This window comes from Idiotropiscis lumnitzeri, chromosome 6 (genome assembly GCF_059441095.1).
Source record: "Idiotropiscis lumnitzeri isolate Australia: NSW breed Sydney's pygmy pipehorse chromosome 6, RoL_Ilum_1.0, whole genome shotgun sequence".
Lineage (NCBI taxonomy): Eukaryota > Metazoa > Chordata > Actinopteri > Syngnathiformes > Syngnathidae > Idiotropiscis > Idiotropiscis lumnitzeri.
The window spans coordinates 6,007,215-6,024,902 of NC_142396.1; the positions used below are offsets into that span (position 1 = coordinate 6,007,215).

General features: G+C 40.1%; 1 protein-coding gene across 2 annotated transcripts; it reads left to right on the forward strand.

Moving 5' to 3' along the window:
- Positions 1-10,577: 10,577 nt before the first annotated feature.
- On the forward strand, positions 10,578-15,452 carry arsa (arylsulfatase A). 2 transcript variants are annotated; one of them, XM_088299525.1, is made up of 9 exons: positions 10,927-11,128; positions 11,232-11,397; positions 11,533-11,773; positions 12,007-12,225; positions 12,300-12,469; positions 12,871-12,995; positions 13,196-13,323; positions 14,079-14,181; positions 14,557-15,452. In XM_088299525.1, exons 1-9 carry the CDS (start codon positions 11,107-11,109, stop codon positions 14,850-14,852), a joined length of 1,470 nt encoding a protein of 489 aa, XP_088155651.1. In that variant the 5' UTR covers positions 10,927-11,106; the 3' UTR covers positions 14,853-15,452. The 2 variants fall into 2 exon arrangements, with proteins under 2 accessions (XP_088155650.1, XP_088155651.1); XM_088299524.1 differs by lacking the exons at positions 10,927-11,128; positions 11,232-11,397 and adding an exon at positions 10,578-10,920 and having other exon boundaries at positions 14,557-15,450.
- Positions 15,453-17,688: the final 2,236 nt, after the last annotated feature.

Consider the following 17,688-nt stretch of genomic DNA (forward strand, 5'->3'; position numbering starts at 1 on the left):
TTTTTTTGGGGGGAAGGGGGGGGTCATTTTCGTACCAATGTCATTTTTACATGCAGACCTATTATATAAGTTTCAATGTTAACGTCAATCAAGTGTCCCTTTAAGGAAGACGAGCAATGGAAGGATGGATGGAATGCAAGATATGGTGGAAAAAGTGTTAGATCCGCCTACTTTAAGTTGTTAACAATACATATATTTGATTTTCCGTCTTTATGCCACTTTAAAAGAACGCATCACAGCAGAACCTCTCTCCATGGAGCTCTTTGTTCAGTGTGTTGTGTTCTTTACTCCATCACGACTTTCTCCCCCGGTGGAGCTTTTCTTCCCTTTCCAGTCACTCTGTGTGACGCTTCTATTTTGTTGACAGCGCAGGACTTGATGTACATATCCATCCGACTCGCCGGGGATCATGTAAGCCTGTGTTGTCAGAAAAGAAGATGCCTGCATTTGCATCCTGAATAAGTAACACAATAGTAGCCCGCGGGCCCGGCAGAAAGTGTACCGGGCCACAGCGCTCTCTGGTGATGACGGCTATTGATGGTTCTTGTTTGAAAATGTTGAGCAGCGGCATATTGAGGCAGACGTGGGCGCGGAGTAAAGATGACTCGTTTCACGCGCTGACAGAGGACAATCAAGCTCGCTGTGATCAGCAGTGATGAGATGAATATTTTTGGAGAGCGGAGTATTCCCATTCGATTTGGAGCGATGATTACGGCGATGAAAGCGGGAAGGAAGTGACATCACAGGCTTCTTCAGATTGACACAAGTTGGATTTAGTTGGAAGGACCAATTTACAGACGGGTCCTCGGTTTGCGCCCAAGTTCCGTGCCTCTGCCTGCGAAGACGGAACACGGCATAGTTCTAACACTAAAAAAACACGAACAAACTAGTCAAGTCATAACTCGGGAAAGTGCGTAGCATGACGCCGAACTGATGTGCTACTGAATTAAGTGAAAGAAATGGAGAACATGAAGATTGGTTAGTCAAATTAAAAAATTCTTGAAAATCTTATAATCGCGACGACAGAAAACACATACGTAGCCCGATTTTGGGCCGACAGACAAATGTAGTCTCTTGTAGTCGATTTTGAGTTGTCTTGACGCACCGTAGCCCGTATGGTGTGATATACTCAACGTACACAAACATTAACAGTGGCGAAAAAAAAGGAACGGACAGTAAGGAGGAAATATTGGAATGTATACGTAGCATTTCCACCTATGCTACGTTTGCTAACTATAAAGCCGATTAACAAACATGGTGTCATTAAACGAGTTTGTTATGTTAATTTCTTTTTGGAGATTAGACAGTCCATACTGCCCTTTCCCTATTATCAGGAACACGTCCATAGTCTTTTTTTTTTTGCCTTTTCCTAGCTAGTAGAGAATAAGCGCACATGCCGATAATGGCTCAGTCGACATACAATACAAAACAACTTTATTTCGAAAGCGCATTTCACAATAGCTGGTGTTCATCTTAAGCAGCTGACTAAAGTGAAGCCTTTACTCTCTCAGCAGAACTTAGAAACAGTAATCCATGTTTTCGTTACATCGAGGCACTTGTTGTGTGACGTCTCGCCCGGTCCAAGACAGAACAATATTATTTCGTAGTCTGACAACGTGACCGTCGTGAACGACAAAAAAGTCGTGTCGTCTGAGAAGGCCAAAAGTTAAGTCACTCGAGAAACGATGTGGCACTGTATGCTGTAAAGGGAAGATACGCTATACCAGGATATGGTTGTCCATTTAAAGAACAACAGCTAATCTACAAAAGCATTCAAAATTGTCTAAAAATTATTTTGACTATGACCCTTGTATTAAACTGGATTGTGCAAATATACTCGACACTGTTCTGTGACAAGGACAGTGTCGGTAAGATCCGAGCGACAAGCGAGAAGCTGCTTTAGCACGGCAAGACGAACAATGCGGGAAGACGTTATCAAGCGTGACCCAAAGAAATAGGATGTCACATTGTGGGCAGCGCATTGCTAATTGATTCAAGGTATGGCAGCTGACATGCACTGTGATGACCTGAATAGCGATTGGGTGAGTCCCTGTGGCTAATAGCTCGCCATGCTAATTCAGAATCAAGAATGCAATTAGACACTTTGAGACGCTATACTTGCTAATTCATTTACGTTCATTAAGCCGCCGGCTTCCGCGTCAAATGAATTTCATGTGATTAAGCCGAGCCGAAGCCGGAAATATAAATATAAATCTATGCTCCTAGAGTCATGGGGGACACTGATGGAGAAGAGGAATTCCAATGTGGAAGTTTTATCACTAATTTAATCCTATGCCAGAGTTAATAATGAGAGCATTAACAATTAATTCGCATTTTAGTGGCAAGAACAAACATTTACCACGTCAAAGAAATATTTTGGTCGAATGCCATATGTTCATTTTGATATGGTAACACATTTAGCTATTTGGAAATTTGCTTTAGAAAGTGAAAAGTAAAAATAAATATATATATATATATATATATATATATATATATAATTTTTTTCTGTAGACTGGATTCACCTGTGAGGACTATTTTTTCTCTCATACTCATTCCAGATTAACTGTAAAAAAACATTTAAAAATATTTTTTTAAAAATGGGGACTGCTCTTGAGTGCTCTGTATATACAGCACTAATGCCAAGGTTGAAAGTTGTTTCTGGAGCTTAAATTTACATCGCATTACATGAACTATTTGCGTTTCTGCCAACGTGCACAATACAAACACGCACTAAATGTATTAGAATTGATTCAGGATTCTTTCAATAAAGCACCGGCACAGTATATCCTCTTAATAGGATAATCTCAGTGCCCAGCATGAGCAGCAAAATCAGCCATGTTTACCAGCAGCTGATCAAGATAACCTCTCGCACTGGCAAAAACTAATCGTGAGGCTTGCTCATGCATTTTGCATTTATTACAGTACGCGGCTCTCGAGTCATTAGCGTGATCTGCTTGCATACAGTCCAAGAGCAAAGCGCTGAAGCTGCTAATGAAGAGCCCGGCAATCTTGTTTACATCTTCCCGTGTGAAATATATTCTGCAAGTGTTTATCGGTGTTTGACATCATTTTGTTCCATGTGATGAGTATAAATTGTGAATTCATTTAAATATGTTAGGAGTTTGACGCTCTAAATGCATTGCTAGAGGGGTTTTAAGTTCCTGTGGAACTATTACTGGAAAGAAAACCACAGCGTGCAAGAAGTGCAGGGATGCTTCAGAGAACAAGATTTGGAAACAATTTATATATATATATAAGTCACAGAACAAAAACTGTTTGAATTTAATGATATCTTAACTATCACGTGAATACTTCCTTGACTATCGCAAAATATTGTTAGAGGCTCTGAGAAAAAAATAATACGTAACATTATACATATGTGGCACTTCAAAACTTGAATAAAACCCTTTTCATTTTTTTTAATCTTTTTTTGGACATGTGCGCAAAGGTCAATCACAGGCGATAGTCGCTGCCTGTAATTTGTTTACGATTGTCCACATCAGTCGCATTGGGATGCATTACTCGATGCGCGGCAGACCATAGACAACACAAGAGACGACGGATCGGTAACTGAAAAAGACAATTCACTTCGAGCAAGAGCCATTTCAGGTGAGTATGGAAATTTCCAGGTTAGGTGCGGGTCTTGGTGATGACACGCTCATTGCAAATGATGACCAATTCTGCCGGAGCCGTTTACGATCAGAGTGGAAGCACCTGAAGGACAAGCAAATCTCAAGGTGACGACGACGATAAATCTTTACACCCAAATCCCGCTAACAGAATTTAGCCCATGTAACAGTCATCGGAATATGTTTAGACTGTGGCTTTTGGGCATAAATTGACTCTTCATAGCTACACATATGCGGGTAAACTCATTTTTTCCACGGGAGCCGTCGCTTTCGATTGCTCGGAAGCGGGGGCTGAGGGGGGGAGTCAGTCTGAAATGGAATAAATCACTTCTGGAGCTTGGCCGTGTGGCGGCGGATGAGACTGGAGGGTAAAGCAGTGGCCACGAGGTCGTCTTAGGCCGCTTTGCTTTTTAATATCGCCAGGCAGTTCCTAAAGGAAATGGTCAACGGATCACTGAAGTTGATTCAATCAAAGCACAGTGTGTCAAATGCAGAATTGGGAGTAAGTCACATTTGTGCACGTCGAAAGTGTTCACGTTCCAGTTCCAAGCATGTCCGAAGTTACTGTGGCAAAAATCTAGCAAGTCAAGTGGAGTCCCTACGACTACAGATTTTTAAAGTCAATGCTAACGTGATGAAAAATCGAGTTTATAACCCGATAACCTCATTTATATTTTATCAGTGCATTGCAGCAGTCACCAATCAATTTTATATTTGGTCATATATTTCGCTGAATAAAAGTAGATGTTATTGCCCATGCATTATTGGACAGAACATTTTGGCGACAAAGATGGAGCTTCAATTCGCACCGCTGCCCTGGTTCCTCGCTGTGAGTCCCGCGGTCCACTGGTATGAATCTTTTAAGACGAGCGGTGATCAGAGATGCCGAAGCTAGCGACCCGTAGCTAACCGCTATGCTCATCAACAACCAGATTGTTTTTACTGCTCCCTGACCCTCACAAACATGAGCACTGTCTGCTCAACAGAGTGTTTCAGTCTGGCGGCAGAAGCAGACATGTTAGTCAAAGGTCGTTCATAAATTTGACGATTTAAATTCGAGATGCCAAAAACAGAAAATAAATGTCGACTTCAAGCGCTAAATACTAATGAGGAATAGTAAAGTTGAACCCCTAGACCATACTTGATGTCAAGTAAACTGCGTTATTACTGTGGATGTCATTCATGCTGTGCGACATAGCCTAAAATTCATATCAGATATACATTGAAAACCTTTACAAAAATAGCACCTAAGATTCCCCCGATAGTTCCGAAATAGTCCGGAGCTCAGCGAGGGTGGGTGACTCTTTGACGAAGATCAGGGGTGGGCAAACTTTTTGATTGGCGGGCCACAATGGGTTCTGAAATTTGACAGAGGGGCCGGACCAGAAGCAGATGGATGGAATGTTTTGGTCACCTCACCTCATTGGAGAAAAAAAAAATACATTTGATTTTAAATGAAAGTGAACGAAAGCATTACAACAATATATGTGTATTGGAAAAACCACAGTATTTATAAAGAAGACATTAACAAGGTTTATTCCATTCATTTTTTTCAAGTTGGGCGGGCCAGATTAAAACGTTTAATGGGCTGCATGTGGCCCCCGAGCCGTAGTTTGCCCACGCCTAACGTAGCTGCGACTACACGAGCTGCGTCCTTGGTCAGACAGGCTCAAAGCCATTTTCACACGGCAGAAACAGTGACATCATCAACAAGCGTCATCACAATTGGTCAGTAGGATTTCTATCCATACCGCAGCTCAAATTTATACACTCCACCGCATATAGCGTGTAGAATATCTCTTATCTATGAGTTGCAATCCTTGCATGTTGTCAATCTTTTTATCCTAATTGAATCAAAATGTTATCATCTTCAAAGCACCCTCCTTGACACTTGTTGCATGAGGTCCACATCAAAGCATGGAAATGTCTTCAAAATTAAAACTAACGGCATTGCCACAGTACTTTGAAAATGCAGAATTTCAAATGTCAGCATGCAAGTCTTGTCAAGTCATGTCGTTCAAGTCTCATGAATGCAAAGTCAAAACAAAGTTGAGGCTTTAGCCAAGCGAGTCAGAAGTCTTAAATCTGACTCGAGTCAATTCAGATAACTCCACCCCCCCCCCGTGTTTAAATAACAATCGCAATGTTCATAGACAATTTTGCAATTCGGTGATGCCAGCTTGCCTCAGAGTTTGTAACAATGCCAGCACGAATGTGCGAGCTAATAATGTCAATATTAGCCCAGCAGCTCCTCAAACATTAATGAGTTCCCGGGCTCGCGTTGCTCCACCGAGGCCTGTTAGATTTCACTGCATGATTCCGCTCGCTCGCTCTTCCAGCGTCTGTTGTGCCAGATAGCGCCACCGCCGTGGTTGCCAGCCCGTTTCACTGTCTCAGCTCCCGCAGAGCACGAGCCAGACGCACAATGACTTTCATCATAAGGACCGCTTGATCTCCACTCAAACAGGGGATGGCCACAAAATGTGCCTTGAGCAAATACCTCCGGCTGTCACTGTACTATATTCAATCTCCTCTGTAAATAACACACTTCATGCCCACTTTTGATTGACACTGTGCTTTCTCTCACTCACTTTATTAGACTCACTTAAACAGTGCCTCTGGTGTAGAGATTTACGGAGCCCCATATATTTTTTAGTGTGGCTACAATAAAGTCTTTCCAGTTGAGTTGTACAGGTTATAGGTCACAATAATGGTGGAAAAGTTGTTCAATTATTTATCTTGGTCTCAGTTTTGTCATATCACTAAACAATGGCATTTGAACAAGGAAAGGTTTGTGAACATTTTACATGCACTGTATAGCCATTAACATAAATCTTAGTTGGGTAAGCAAAGTGAGAGTTGAGAACACCTAGAAAGTAAAAACTAAATGACGTCACAGATTCAGTTTCATGCAAAGGTGTGCTCCTGTTGCATCTGTGTCCAAGTTGCACATACGGGAATGATACTAAACCCACAATTTAGTATTTTGTGCATCTAAATTGTTGTCACAAAAAAAAAAAAAAAAAAAATACCCATGTCATGTCTAGGGCAACGTACAAATCATATTTAACAGATTCGGGTTGGAACTGATGGCGAAAAGCAGAATGAATGGAGGTTTCTTCCCACAGAAAGCCTTTGCGAACTCTACTCGTGATCCTTTAGCGCCCACTAGTGTTCGTAGTGTAAACCTGCATTTTTTAAGGCTCTTGTACAGCAAATAAGTGCCCACATTATTGATTGTTTAACTGTTAACTCAACGCCAGGGGCCAAACAGCAACCGGCCCTATTGAGAAATACATATTAAAAAAAAAATACGGATGTGACAGGGATAGGGTGAGTAATCAGGCTCTCAAGCCAGGGTTCAAACTAGGTTTAGAGGTTCAAATTAAGTTTAAAGGACTGGGTTGAGTGTTTATACAAGGGTTAGGGTGCCAAATTAGGGGTTCAATTTCAAACGAGGATTAAGGTGTCAGATTACGGTTTCAAGGGACAGTTGGGGTTTCAAATTAAGGTTCAGAGACAAGGATTTCCAACTAAGGTTATGGTTTCAAGTCTCGGTTGACGCTTGCAATAAGGTTTGACACAATGGTTTGTTTCAGACAGGGGTAGGGTGTCAAATTAAACTCTCAAGACAGGGTTAGGGTTTCAAACATGGGTTGAAGTTTTAAACTGAAGTATGAAGAAAGTCTTTGGGTTTCAAACAAGGGTTACGGTGTCCCATTGGGGTTTCAAATTCGAGTCAGGGTTTATTTGGGGGATTTGTGATTGTGGGTAAGGATGTATCGTTTTGTCTGCAGGCTCCTTTTTTGCAGCGCACATTCAACTGGCCTGCAGACACAAACCCACGGACACACACGCGCACACACACACACACACACACACCATAACACAAAGCTGTGAAAGCAGATGTTCAAAACAGCTCCAAAGCTACTCAAGACTCGCAAGCTCCATCAAGGGAATTACAAATCAGAAGACTCGCCAACCTATCAGAGGACGCCCACGTTGGAAGCCAAAAAGCTTCCAGACATGCCAACTGATCTGTGCCTGTGTGAGCGTGCGGCTTTGTGTGTCTGTTGTGTGTGTGTTTGGTTTACTTCAGCACAGTAAGGCAAATGAGGTAACTTCCCCTGAGATGAAGCCATGATGTAAAACTTTGCGCAACATTGTAGATAGCCTTGAGGTTAGACAATTTAAAAAAAAAGTCATACCAATGTTTTGCACTTCTGTTTTGTGTACATGTGAAAAGACTTGCCTCCCAAGATAATGAAGTCAGCCATCTTTTCTCTCCATGTTCCATTAAATGCATCAATTTTCTAGAGAGCACAACGAGTCCTAACTACAATAATTTAACATCAGATGCCAAGTGCACAAAACTGCGGTTGGCGAAACCCTCTATGAACATGAATGGCGCAATAAGACATTTTGACAGAAAACATAACAATACTCTCAGGCATATGTTCTGCATTCACCAAAAAAAGATCAATATTCTGCATCTCATGCTATCAGTTGTGAAATGCTTCTTTGTGTATTATGTATCTCTGCATTATGCTGCCTCCTGGTGGCCAAGTTGGATACTCCAGAAGGAGAGCCGCAATTCATCTTGACAAACAATCCATTTAATTCTATTTAATTACATTAATATAGCATTTATTTAAGGTACAACCTATACCAACCTGTACCCTAGAAATGATTGCATTTAACCATAAACCTTTCACTGCAAAATAAAAAACTGTGAATAACTCACAGAGCTGACTAATAAGTAGCCAAGTGAGAAATAAAAGCGCAATTTCGCCAATGGCGACACAGAGTTTCATTTTAATACACTCCTTTCACTGTCTCGCTCCCTCTCACACAACACACACACGAGGAATTAGAGGCTGAATGTAGGTCAGTCCTGCGGAGAAATGTGAAAGTGAATAGTAAATCCAAACTATCAGCAGATCCTACACCAACACCTCCCCGAAACTAAACTGCAGGTTGAGGGTGAAGCGCACAAACACACACACAAATGTTTATGGCTCACACTTGAAGCGTACAGTTTGTGATGAATTCCAAGTTTCGACGTGTCGAGTTTTATGTTTTAACGATAAGTTGTCATGTTTTAATGTGATCATTTTCTCATCATAACGTGATAAATGTTAAGTTTTGACATAATGAGAACCACATGCTCGTTTAACGTGGTAAATTGATAAGGTTCATGCTAGAACTTCAAATTACAACTTAAAAACGGGATAACGTATCACTTTAAAATGTGCTAAATTTCACGTTTTAAGAAAAGTATCACGTTTTAGGAAGATGAGTTCCATGTTAAAATGTGTGATAAATTACCACATTTTCAAAACTCTCACGGGAAATGTGATAGTTTATCATTTTAAAACGTTTCAGGATGGTGCCTTTCACATGATAATTTTCACACTAAAACGTGAACTTATCACGTTATAATGTGATATCGACCTTTTTTTGTCGTCGTTTTTCTGGTGTGGCAGAAAAACGCTTCCATGCGGACCTGCTCTGAGTTTTAAAAACAGGAGATGTCAACTGCCTTCCTCCTCAATCCTAGCCCAACCTGTCCACCGCAAAGGGTGGCAATGGATGGCTCGGAATAAATAAATGGATAAATAGACACGCTAGCGGTGTGTCGCCTTCACCGAAATCAACAGTGACGTCCTCTGCCGTCGCCCGTTTATTTCTGCTCATGTTGGCGTAATGGAGCGAGAGTAGGGTCCAATGGAGGTGACAAAGCCAAGGTTGCCACAGAGGACATATGGGGGTGTGGGTGGGGTGTAGTGGAGGTGTGTGTCTGTGTTGGGGGGGGGTTATGATATGGAACCAACACGCAGTAGAATTTTATATTTTTGTTGAAGTAGCACCATGATCCAGCAAATTAAAAATAGGGTGCTAAAATTAAGGGTTGAAGTCTGGGGGTATGGCTTCAAATTTGGTTTTCAATGCGAGTTTGACAGTTTCAATCAAATAGGTGGAGGGTCTAATTAGAGTCTGCACTGTAGCCAAGGTTAGGGCCGATTCAGGGGAGAGCGTTTCAAATATGGGTTTGGAAGCCGAATTTTAGTTTCGAAAAGTCAGCATTAGAGTATAAAATTGGGGAACAGGTTGAAAATTAAGGTTTCAAGCAATGGTTAGGGCTTTAAATTTGTGTTTTCCAGACAGAGTTATGGTTTCAAACAGGGTTAGGGATTCATTCTAGGATTAAGGAATCAAATTAGGATTAGGTTTTTGGTTAATGGTTTTTAAAACAGAGTTTGGGCTGTTAAATTGGGGCTTCAAATCTGAGTTAGGGCTATAAAATAATGTTCAAAATGGGATTAAAAAGTTACATAATTTTCAGTGTTTCAGGTTAATGTTTCAAGAGAGGGTTGTGAGTTTCAAAGCGGTTAGGGTGTCGAACTAGAATGCCAATTTATGGTTGGGTTTTCAAAACAGGGTTAGGGTAAAATTAGAGGACTTGAAATTTCATTACAGAAAAAAAAGTTCCCATAAGGAAAATGGAATATAAATAAATAAAACTCACCGAAATCTCAGATTACTTGAAGACAGGAACCATCATCGGCATTTATTTCTGTCCTGAAGAGTTCAGTGAGCCTATTAAGGACAATATGGGCTTCTTCGGTCCAACAATAAATTATTTACTGTCGCCATTATTTGTGTACGCTTGAAAGCGTTTTTTTTGTCTTGTTTTGGGTTTGGTAAATAAATTAAATACATAAAAACTGTGTTTGAGTGTACGCTATTACGGTAGCTAGGAACACCTGTACACATTTTGGAAATAGTGTGTCGCGTGGCAAAAAAAAGGCTATTCTGTCGATAAAATAGACGCTAGCGTTTAATTGTAATCAATTTAGATGGTATCATACGATAAAATAAAACCGTATGATTAAATTTTTTTAGATAAACGTCTTGGCATCGACATGAATCCAACGGACTACAATTCTGCATGTGGGTGACGTCACATACACGCGACACTTGCGTTGGCAAAGTGACTGTTGTGATTCCGCTGTGGATGAGTCCGCTGTCATTTTCCGAATTTATTTTGTGATGTGACGAGTTTCAGTATGGAATTTACCCACCTGGGAGTTGTGGCATTGTTGTGCGTTTGTGCACACGCGACCTCGCCGCCAAATTTCGTTGTGCTCTTTGCCGATGATTTGGGTTTTGGGGATTTGGGGTGTTACGGCCACCCCAGCTCGCTTACACCGAATCTGGACCGACTTGCAGCTGGGGGGCTCCGCTTTACGGATTTCTACTCTAGCAGTCCCGTTTGCAGCCCTTCCAGGTCATTGTGATATATTGTTATCTATTAACACTTTATTTATTTATTTATTTTTACTTGAACGCATTTTCTATTTTCTTCTTCTCTGATGTACCTAATGAAGTGTCTAGTGGATGCTTTCCCATTGAGCCTTTTCATTTCTTAAATCATTATATATAAGGTTTGCAGGCGTGCCTGAGCCTATCCTAGATGTCTTCGGGCAGTCAGCGAGGTACACCTTGAACTGGTTGCCAGCCAATTGCAGTGCACACAAAGACAAACAACTACTAACGCTCGCCTACTCGTGCTCACTTTCACACCTCAGGCCAATTTAGAGTGTCCCATTAACCGGCCAAGCATATCTTGTGAATGTGGGAGAAAGTACCCAGAGAAAACCCACGCAGGCACGGTGACAACATGCAAACTCCACACAGGAAGACCGGAGCCGGAAACTAACCCTGCTCCTCTGCACGTTAACCTGCCCTACCTCTTTATTAAATGGTGTGGAATTAATATCATAATACATGTAACATACTACTTTCTATTGTCCTTATATTAGTTCATATTTATATAAGAGGATATTAGCATATCTAAAGTCTAATATCACCATCTTGTTATATACCATTGTCTGTCCAGGGCGTCGCTGCTAACCGGACGCTATCAGACCCGCTCGGGTATATACCCCGGAGTTCTGTATCCCGGTTCCATCGGCGGCCTGCCGCTCAACGAGACCACCGTCGCCGAGGTGCTGAAGCCTCTTGGCTATGCCACGGCTGCCATGGGGAAATGGCACCTGGGATTCGGGGCGAACGGAATGTTCCTTCCCACCAAGCAGGGCTTCGATGAGTACCTTGGCATACCGTACTCACACGACATGGTCAGTGTTGCGAAAGGGATGTGACTGAAAGTTTCCGGTAAATATCCACAGAAAGTTATATTGGAGAATATTGGGAAGAATTGCTAAAAAAGTTAAATGTAACATTTTGTTTCATCATAAGCAGATGTAAAATGTATTAAAATTGCAAAACATTTCAACGAATGTAACAATCTGTTTGTTCGCTGAAGAAGAGCTTGTAAATGAAAAGTAATGTGGCTTATCATCCGCGTTAGGGCCCATGTCACAACCTGACCTGCTTCCCTCCGGACGTTAAGTGCTCCGGGCACTGCGACGTGGGCACCGTTCTGGTTCCGCTGATGTACAATGAAGTCATCAAGGAGCAGCCCGTGAACTTCCTGCATCTGGAACAAGCGTACAGCGACTTCGCCGTCAGCTTCATCACCGCCTCGGCCAAGAACAAGCAACCCTTCTTCCTCTACTATCCGTCCCACGTAGGCAACCAAAGACGTATCGTAGCTTTAGCGTCAATGTTTGACATTCATGGATTTTCTGTGTCCCGCCCCAGCACACCCATTACCCCCAGTTTGCTGGCAGTGGGGCTGCCGGGAAGACGTTAAGAGGCCCGCTTGGAGACTCTCTGCTGGAGTTTGACAACACTGTTGGAAAGCTGCTGGCCACCTTGGAGGAGAGCGGAGTGATTGACAATACACTGATCTTCTTTACGTCAGACAACGGGTCAGCTTCAGTTGAATGGCAATTTTGTTTTCATGACGAATACAAAATAATTGTTATATAAATAATATAAATAACCCAAAAAAAAAGCAAAATATTTTTTTTCAGGAAAAATGCTAATTTGAATGTTCTGAGGATTTTAATTTTAATTTTGTAAAATTTCAAATCTGTCGCTGTCACACTATTTTTCTTCAAAAATAGAACTTCACTGTCATAAGTTAATAAAGGAAAAAAGTCAGGAAAAATATCAATAAAATGGATTGGAAAAATTAATTTTGTACTTATTTATTGATTACACTCCAAACTTTTTTTCTTAATAACTAACATTTATTTTTTTAAGATTTCATCCCTTTTTCACTGATGGAAAAGTGACTTTTCTCATAACATGTCAACTTTTGTGTCAGGCCTTCGCTGATGCGCATGTACCGCGGCGGCAACGCCGGAGCTCTGAGATGCGGCAAAGGCACCACGTACGAGGGCGGCATGAGGGAGCCCGCCATCGCCTTCTGGCCCGGCACCATCGCACCAGGTTTGCTGCGATAATACCGTTTCAGCATTTCAATCCAATCCAAACATCTTGCAGCACAACACAATACAACCCTGAAGATGTGCAACTCTAAATTTGGACTTGTCTATATACTGTGTAGACCCATTTAAAGAATGGTTGCTTACAAAGCCTCGGGACCTTATTTTGCTTAGTTGTTCTTATTGTTCCTTCCTTGTGTTCAGGTGTGACACATGAGCTAGCCAGCACTCTGGACATCCTGCCCACCATTGCTAAGCTAGCAGGAGCGAAATTGCCCCCGGTTGAGCTGGATGGTGTCGACATGACTGAAATCCTGATCAATCACGGAAAGGTAAAACCCTTTAAACCTAAGACAAGGAAAAATACTGCTAATCTGAGATTTTAGATTTTATAAAGAAAAACAGAAAATGTTTTTTAAAAACAAAACATTCCAAAAACAATTAGAAGGAAAGTCTTCATAAGTTTTTTATATATAATTTACAAGAAAAAAATATGTCCAATAACAATTCTGATAATAATTCCTTTGCCCCAGCAGTGGAGTAATAGAGGCATAAATCCCCCCAAAATAAAACTTAAAAATACAAACTATACTAAAAATAATGAAAAAGTCAACCTCTACTAGGTGGTTTTTCACCTTTTGTGGGGGGGCGGGGTTCTGGTCCCCATAATCCGCAATAAACAAGGTCTTACTAGTAATCTTATGGAAAAAAGTTATTTTTTCTATTGATAAATATTGGTATTCACACTAGAGAAGGTCTTTTTTTCCGAGGAAAAGAAAGAAAGAAAAAAAAAAATATATATATATATATTTATTTTTTTTTTTTATAAAATTTGTTCTAATCTTACTGGGGGAAAAGTATTTTTTTTATTAAAATACTTCTAATCTTAAAAGTGAAAAGTAAATACAGGTAAATTTAGAAGGAAATGTAAAATAACTAAATCCTTAATAATCATGTTATTAAGAGAAAAAAAAAGTCATATTCATCCGGAAAAAAAGTTTGCTGTCTTTTTTCATATTTGAACTAGCGTTCCACAATACCTTGAAAGCTGCATTCACGGAAACGTTTCTCAATTTTGTTTTTGCAGAGTATAAGGGAGGCAATGATGTTCTACCCGTCTAGCCCCAGTGAAAAGTTGGGCCTCTTCGCTCTCCGACTTGGAAAGTACAAGGCACACTTCTACACGCAGGGTGAGCTTCATATTTTCATTGCAGCGAGCATGCTTCACCCAGGCTCCCCAATACAAATCCTAACCCCCAAGTATATACACATTTATTGACATTATCTTCCCGGCAACGACAACAAATTCATTTCAAACCACAGTGGACAAAATGGGATACCTGACGAGATTTAAAAAAAATAAAATAAAAATTGCCATGTCCAGTCACAAAGATATTGAGTAACTCTTCACACTGTTGTCACATCTACCTACTGATGACATACCATCAAAATGTTCTCGTCTTCCAGTAATGACTAATCTAAGGCGTTATTTTTTCCAGTCAAGGAGTCAGCCTATAGTTTTATGTTAAGCAGGGTTGACATTCATCACTGTTGTCATCCTCCAGGTTCAGCCCTAAGCAGCACCACCCCCGACAAAGAATGCTCAGTGTTTGCCCTCCTTACCCCTCATGACCCGCCGCTGCTCTTCGACTTGGACGCGGACCCCTCAGAGCATTACCCGCTGGTGCCGGGCGGCGAGACGGACATCCCGGCGCTGCTGGAGAGGATTAAGAAAGTTAAGGAGCGTTTTGAAGCCTCCATGTTTTTTGGAGAGAGTCAGATCGGGAAAGGAAGCGACCCGCAGCTGGAGCCTTGCTGCAGGCCGCAATGCACGCCGAAACCTCATTGTTGTCAATGTTGACGGCTCATTACAAAAATCCATGAAGCCATGATATCTTAGTTCTGTAATACAAATACTACTCATAGTATGCGGGCTCCCTCTAATGGTACATAAAAGAATTGCTGAATTAAATATTCAAACCAAGCATCATGTTAGTGATTTAAACGTTTAAACCAATGCAGTGCATTTGTTATGTAGCAGTTCAGTTGTATTTAACTTTTAGCTAAGATACATTTGGATGTAATATTTTAAAACTGTGTTTTAAAACATTTTAATGTAACTTTTATTTCTAATGTTCATCCTATTTTTAAGATAATTTTTTGATGCGGTACTTGATTTAAAAAAAAAATAAATAAAGAACCAATGAGTTGAGTCATGTTTTAACTTATTGCCACAACAGTCATCAAACAATGTGCTGACTTAAAAAAAAAAAAAATCTAGTTTGTTCGTGTAGATTCTCAGGTCATAGTAAACCAAAAAGGTTCAATTTTGACCAATGTCCAATTTTTTTTCCTTTAGTTTTCTGAAAATTAATAATGCGTATATGTATAAATAGCTTGTGTTCAGTAAAAAGAGTTTTACTCAACACACAAGACAAAGCCAAAAGTTGTAATATAACATAAATAAATTTAATTAAAAAAATGATTTTCAGAGAAGAAAGTTGGAAATTACTGGTGTAAAAAAATGTTGTAATAATTGGAATATTTACAAATAAAAATGAAAGGGTTGTAATTTTAAGAGAATTAAGTTATTGCATAGAGTATGAAAATAAATATTGAAATAATATTACAGTGTTTCTGTGTTTTGTGTTGTAACAATAAAGACAAGAAGAACGGTTTCGGACATCAAGCATATATTTTATTCGTAAGACCAAATTCATGACAAAGCGGATTCTATTTTTTTTTTGTCCTCCCTTGAGTTGTACAAGTTTCGAAAGGTAAAAGATAAGATATGTTGCTCAGTCACATACTGCACTGTGTTCCTCTAATGTACGTCGTATACACAAACACCCAAGCCAATTAGCAACGTACCCACGCGGTGCCTCATTGTCTCCCAACACCATTTTTGCCCGAGCGTTTTTGTATCGGGGTCCAATAACCCAGTCACGGCTTTGTGTCCTAAATGTAATGCCAAAAATATGTTGAGACGCCCAATTATTGCAGATCACATACATGAATGTGTTATTTCTTTTTTTTGTTGTTGTTGTTGTTGTTGTTGTGGTCTCTTTTGAATCCATGACAGTAGTTGGATAACACAGAAGAAAAAGGACACAGCACTACTTTGGACGCTCTATGGTTATATACACCAGCGAAATGACAGCATTGGGATGAATGGTGATAACAGCCAAGCCCCGCCAAAATCCCAACAAAACAATTTTCATACAGCTGTTTGAGCATTTATAGAATATCATCGATAGCCGTTCGACTCGTGCGCTGAATTGTGAGAATACTCGTAAATGGATATCAGTGATGCACAATAAATGCTCCAACGGCCTTCCAATATCACTGTTCCCCCCTCATGTATATACGCTGTTAAATACTCTGCAGACTGGAGATTATATGACTGATGCTCACCCTGTCGCCACGCCAAAAGCAAGAAATAAAACGTGATAACGCGTGTGACGACCTTAACGCTTTTTTTTTGTCCTCCTTTGTACTTAAAAGCCCATCCACTTTTTTTTCCAGCTCATTCGGGAAAAAAAACAAAAAACAGCAGACATGACGTTTTTGCTGAACGCCAGAACAGTCGTTGGAGTGAAAATATGGCTTTTCAGTGGGCCTCTCGGCTGGCTGACAGACAAGAAACAAATGATTGTGTCACAACATCAGCCGCGTGTCTTCTATTGTCCTCCCAACGAGATTTAGGGCAACACTGAAGAGAAAAAAACTCGAAAACTAGAATATGTGTGGTGTTTATGAAGTGAAAAAAAGTTCTATCACAGGGGAAAAGTATGATTTTTTTTTAAAATAACTGAATATTTTTGTACCATTTTTACAAGAACAATTTTGTAATATTACAGGGGGCAAATAAAATTTGATGGAAAAAATTATATTTTGAGAGTAATAGTGACCTATTTCTTTCAAAAATGTTTTTTCATGTGGAAAACAAATTATAATATCAGAACTTTTTTTTCAGGAACTAGGACAAATTAGATGACATGTAATATTACGAGATAATATTTAATCTCCATCACAAAAAAAAATATTTTTGTGAAAATATTCCCCAAATGCTCTCACATGAAAATCTTTAAGGGAAAAAGTTGTCTTCAAACAATTCATTTCAATTCATTTTGAAAAAAAAAATAAATAAATAAATACATTTTATATATAATGGAAAGAAAATGAAAAGATTTTTAGACGTAGATTTAGATTTTTTGAAAAAAATACCATTCTTCTTATTTGTTTTAAAAGTTGATCAAGTCGAAATGCAACAAGAAAAAAACGGAACCTTCCAAGTGGGCCACTGGATAAGGGCAGTGAGTTCGCGTGGTTATCTCACATTGTATTTTGTGCCCACAATTTCTTTTTTTTTGGGGGGGGGTTTCGCCAAATGTAATTTTTTAATTTTTCTAACCCTGCCTCCAATGAAAAAAAATCTGACTTTTTTTCTCCAACATTTTTCCCATGTTTTTTTCTTTTCAGCGTGGCACCAAATACTACCAAAGTTGTATTGTCCAAATTGATTCCAACCGATAATATTGGCATCCTGTTCCTCAGCCGTGAACAACCACAAGAAAACGATCAGCTCCATTTGCGAGTGTGGATGAGGCGCTTGTTTGTACGTCTACTTCCTATACATCTATTTACAGCACACCGTATTGTACGCGACACCGAGGTAAGCTCACTGAACTCTCTGC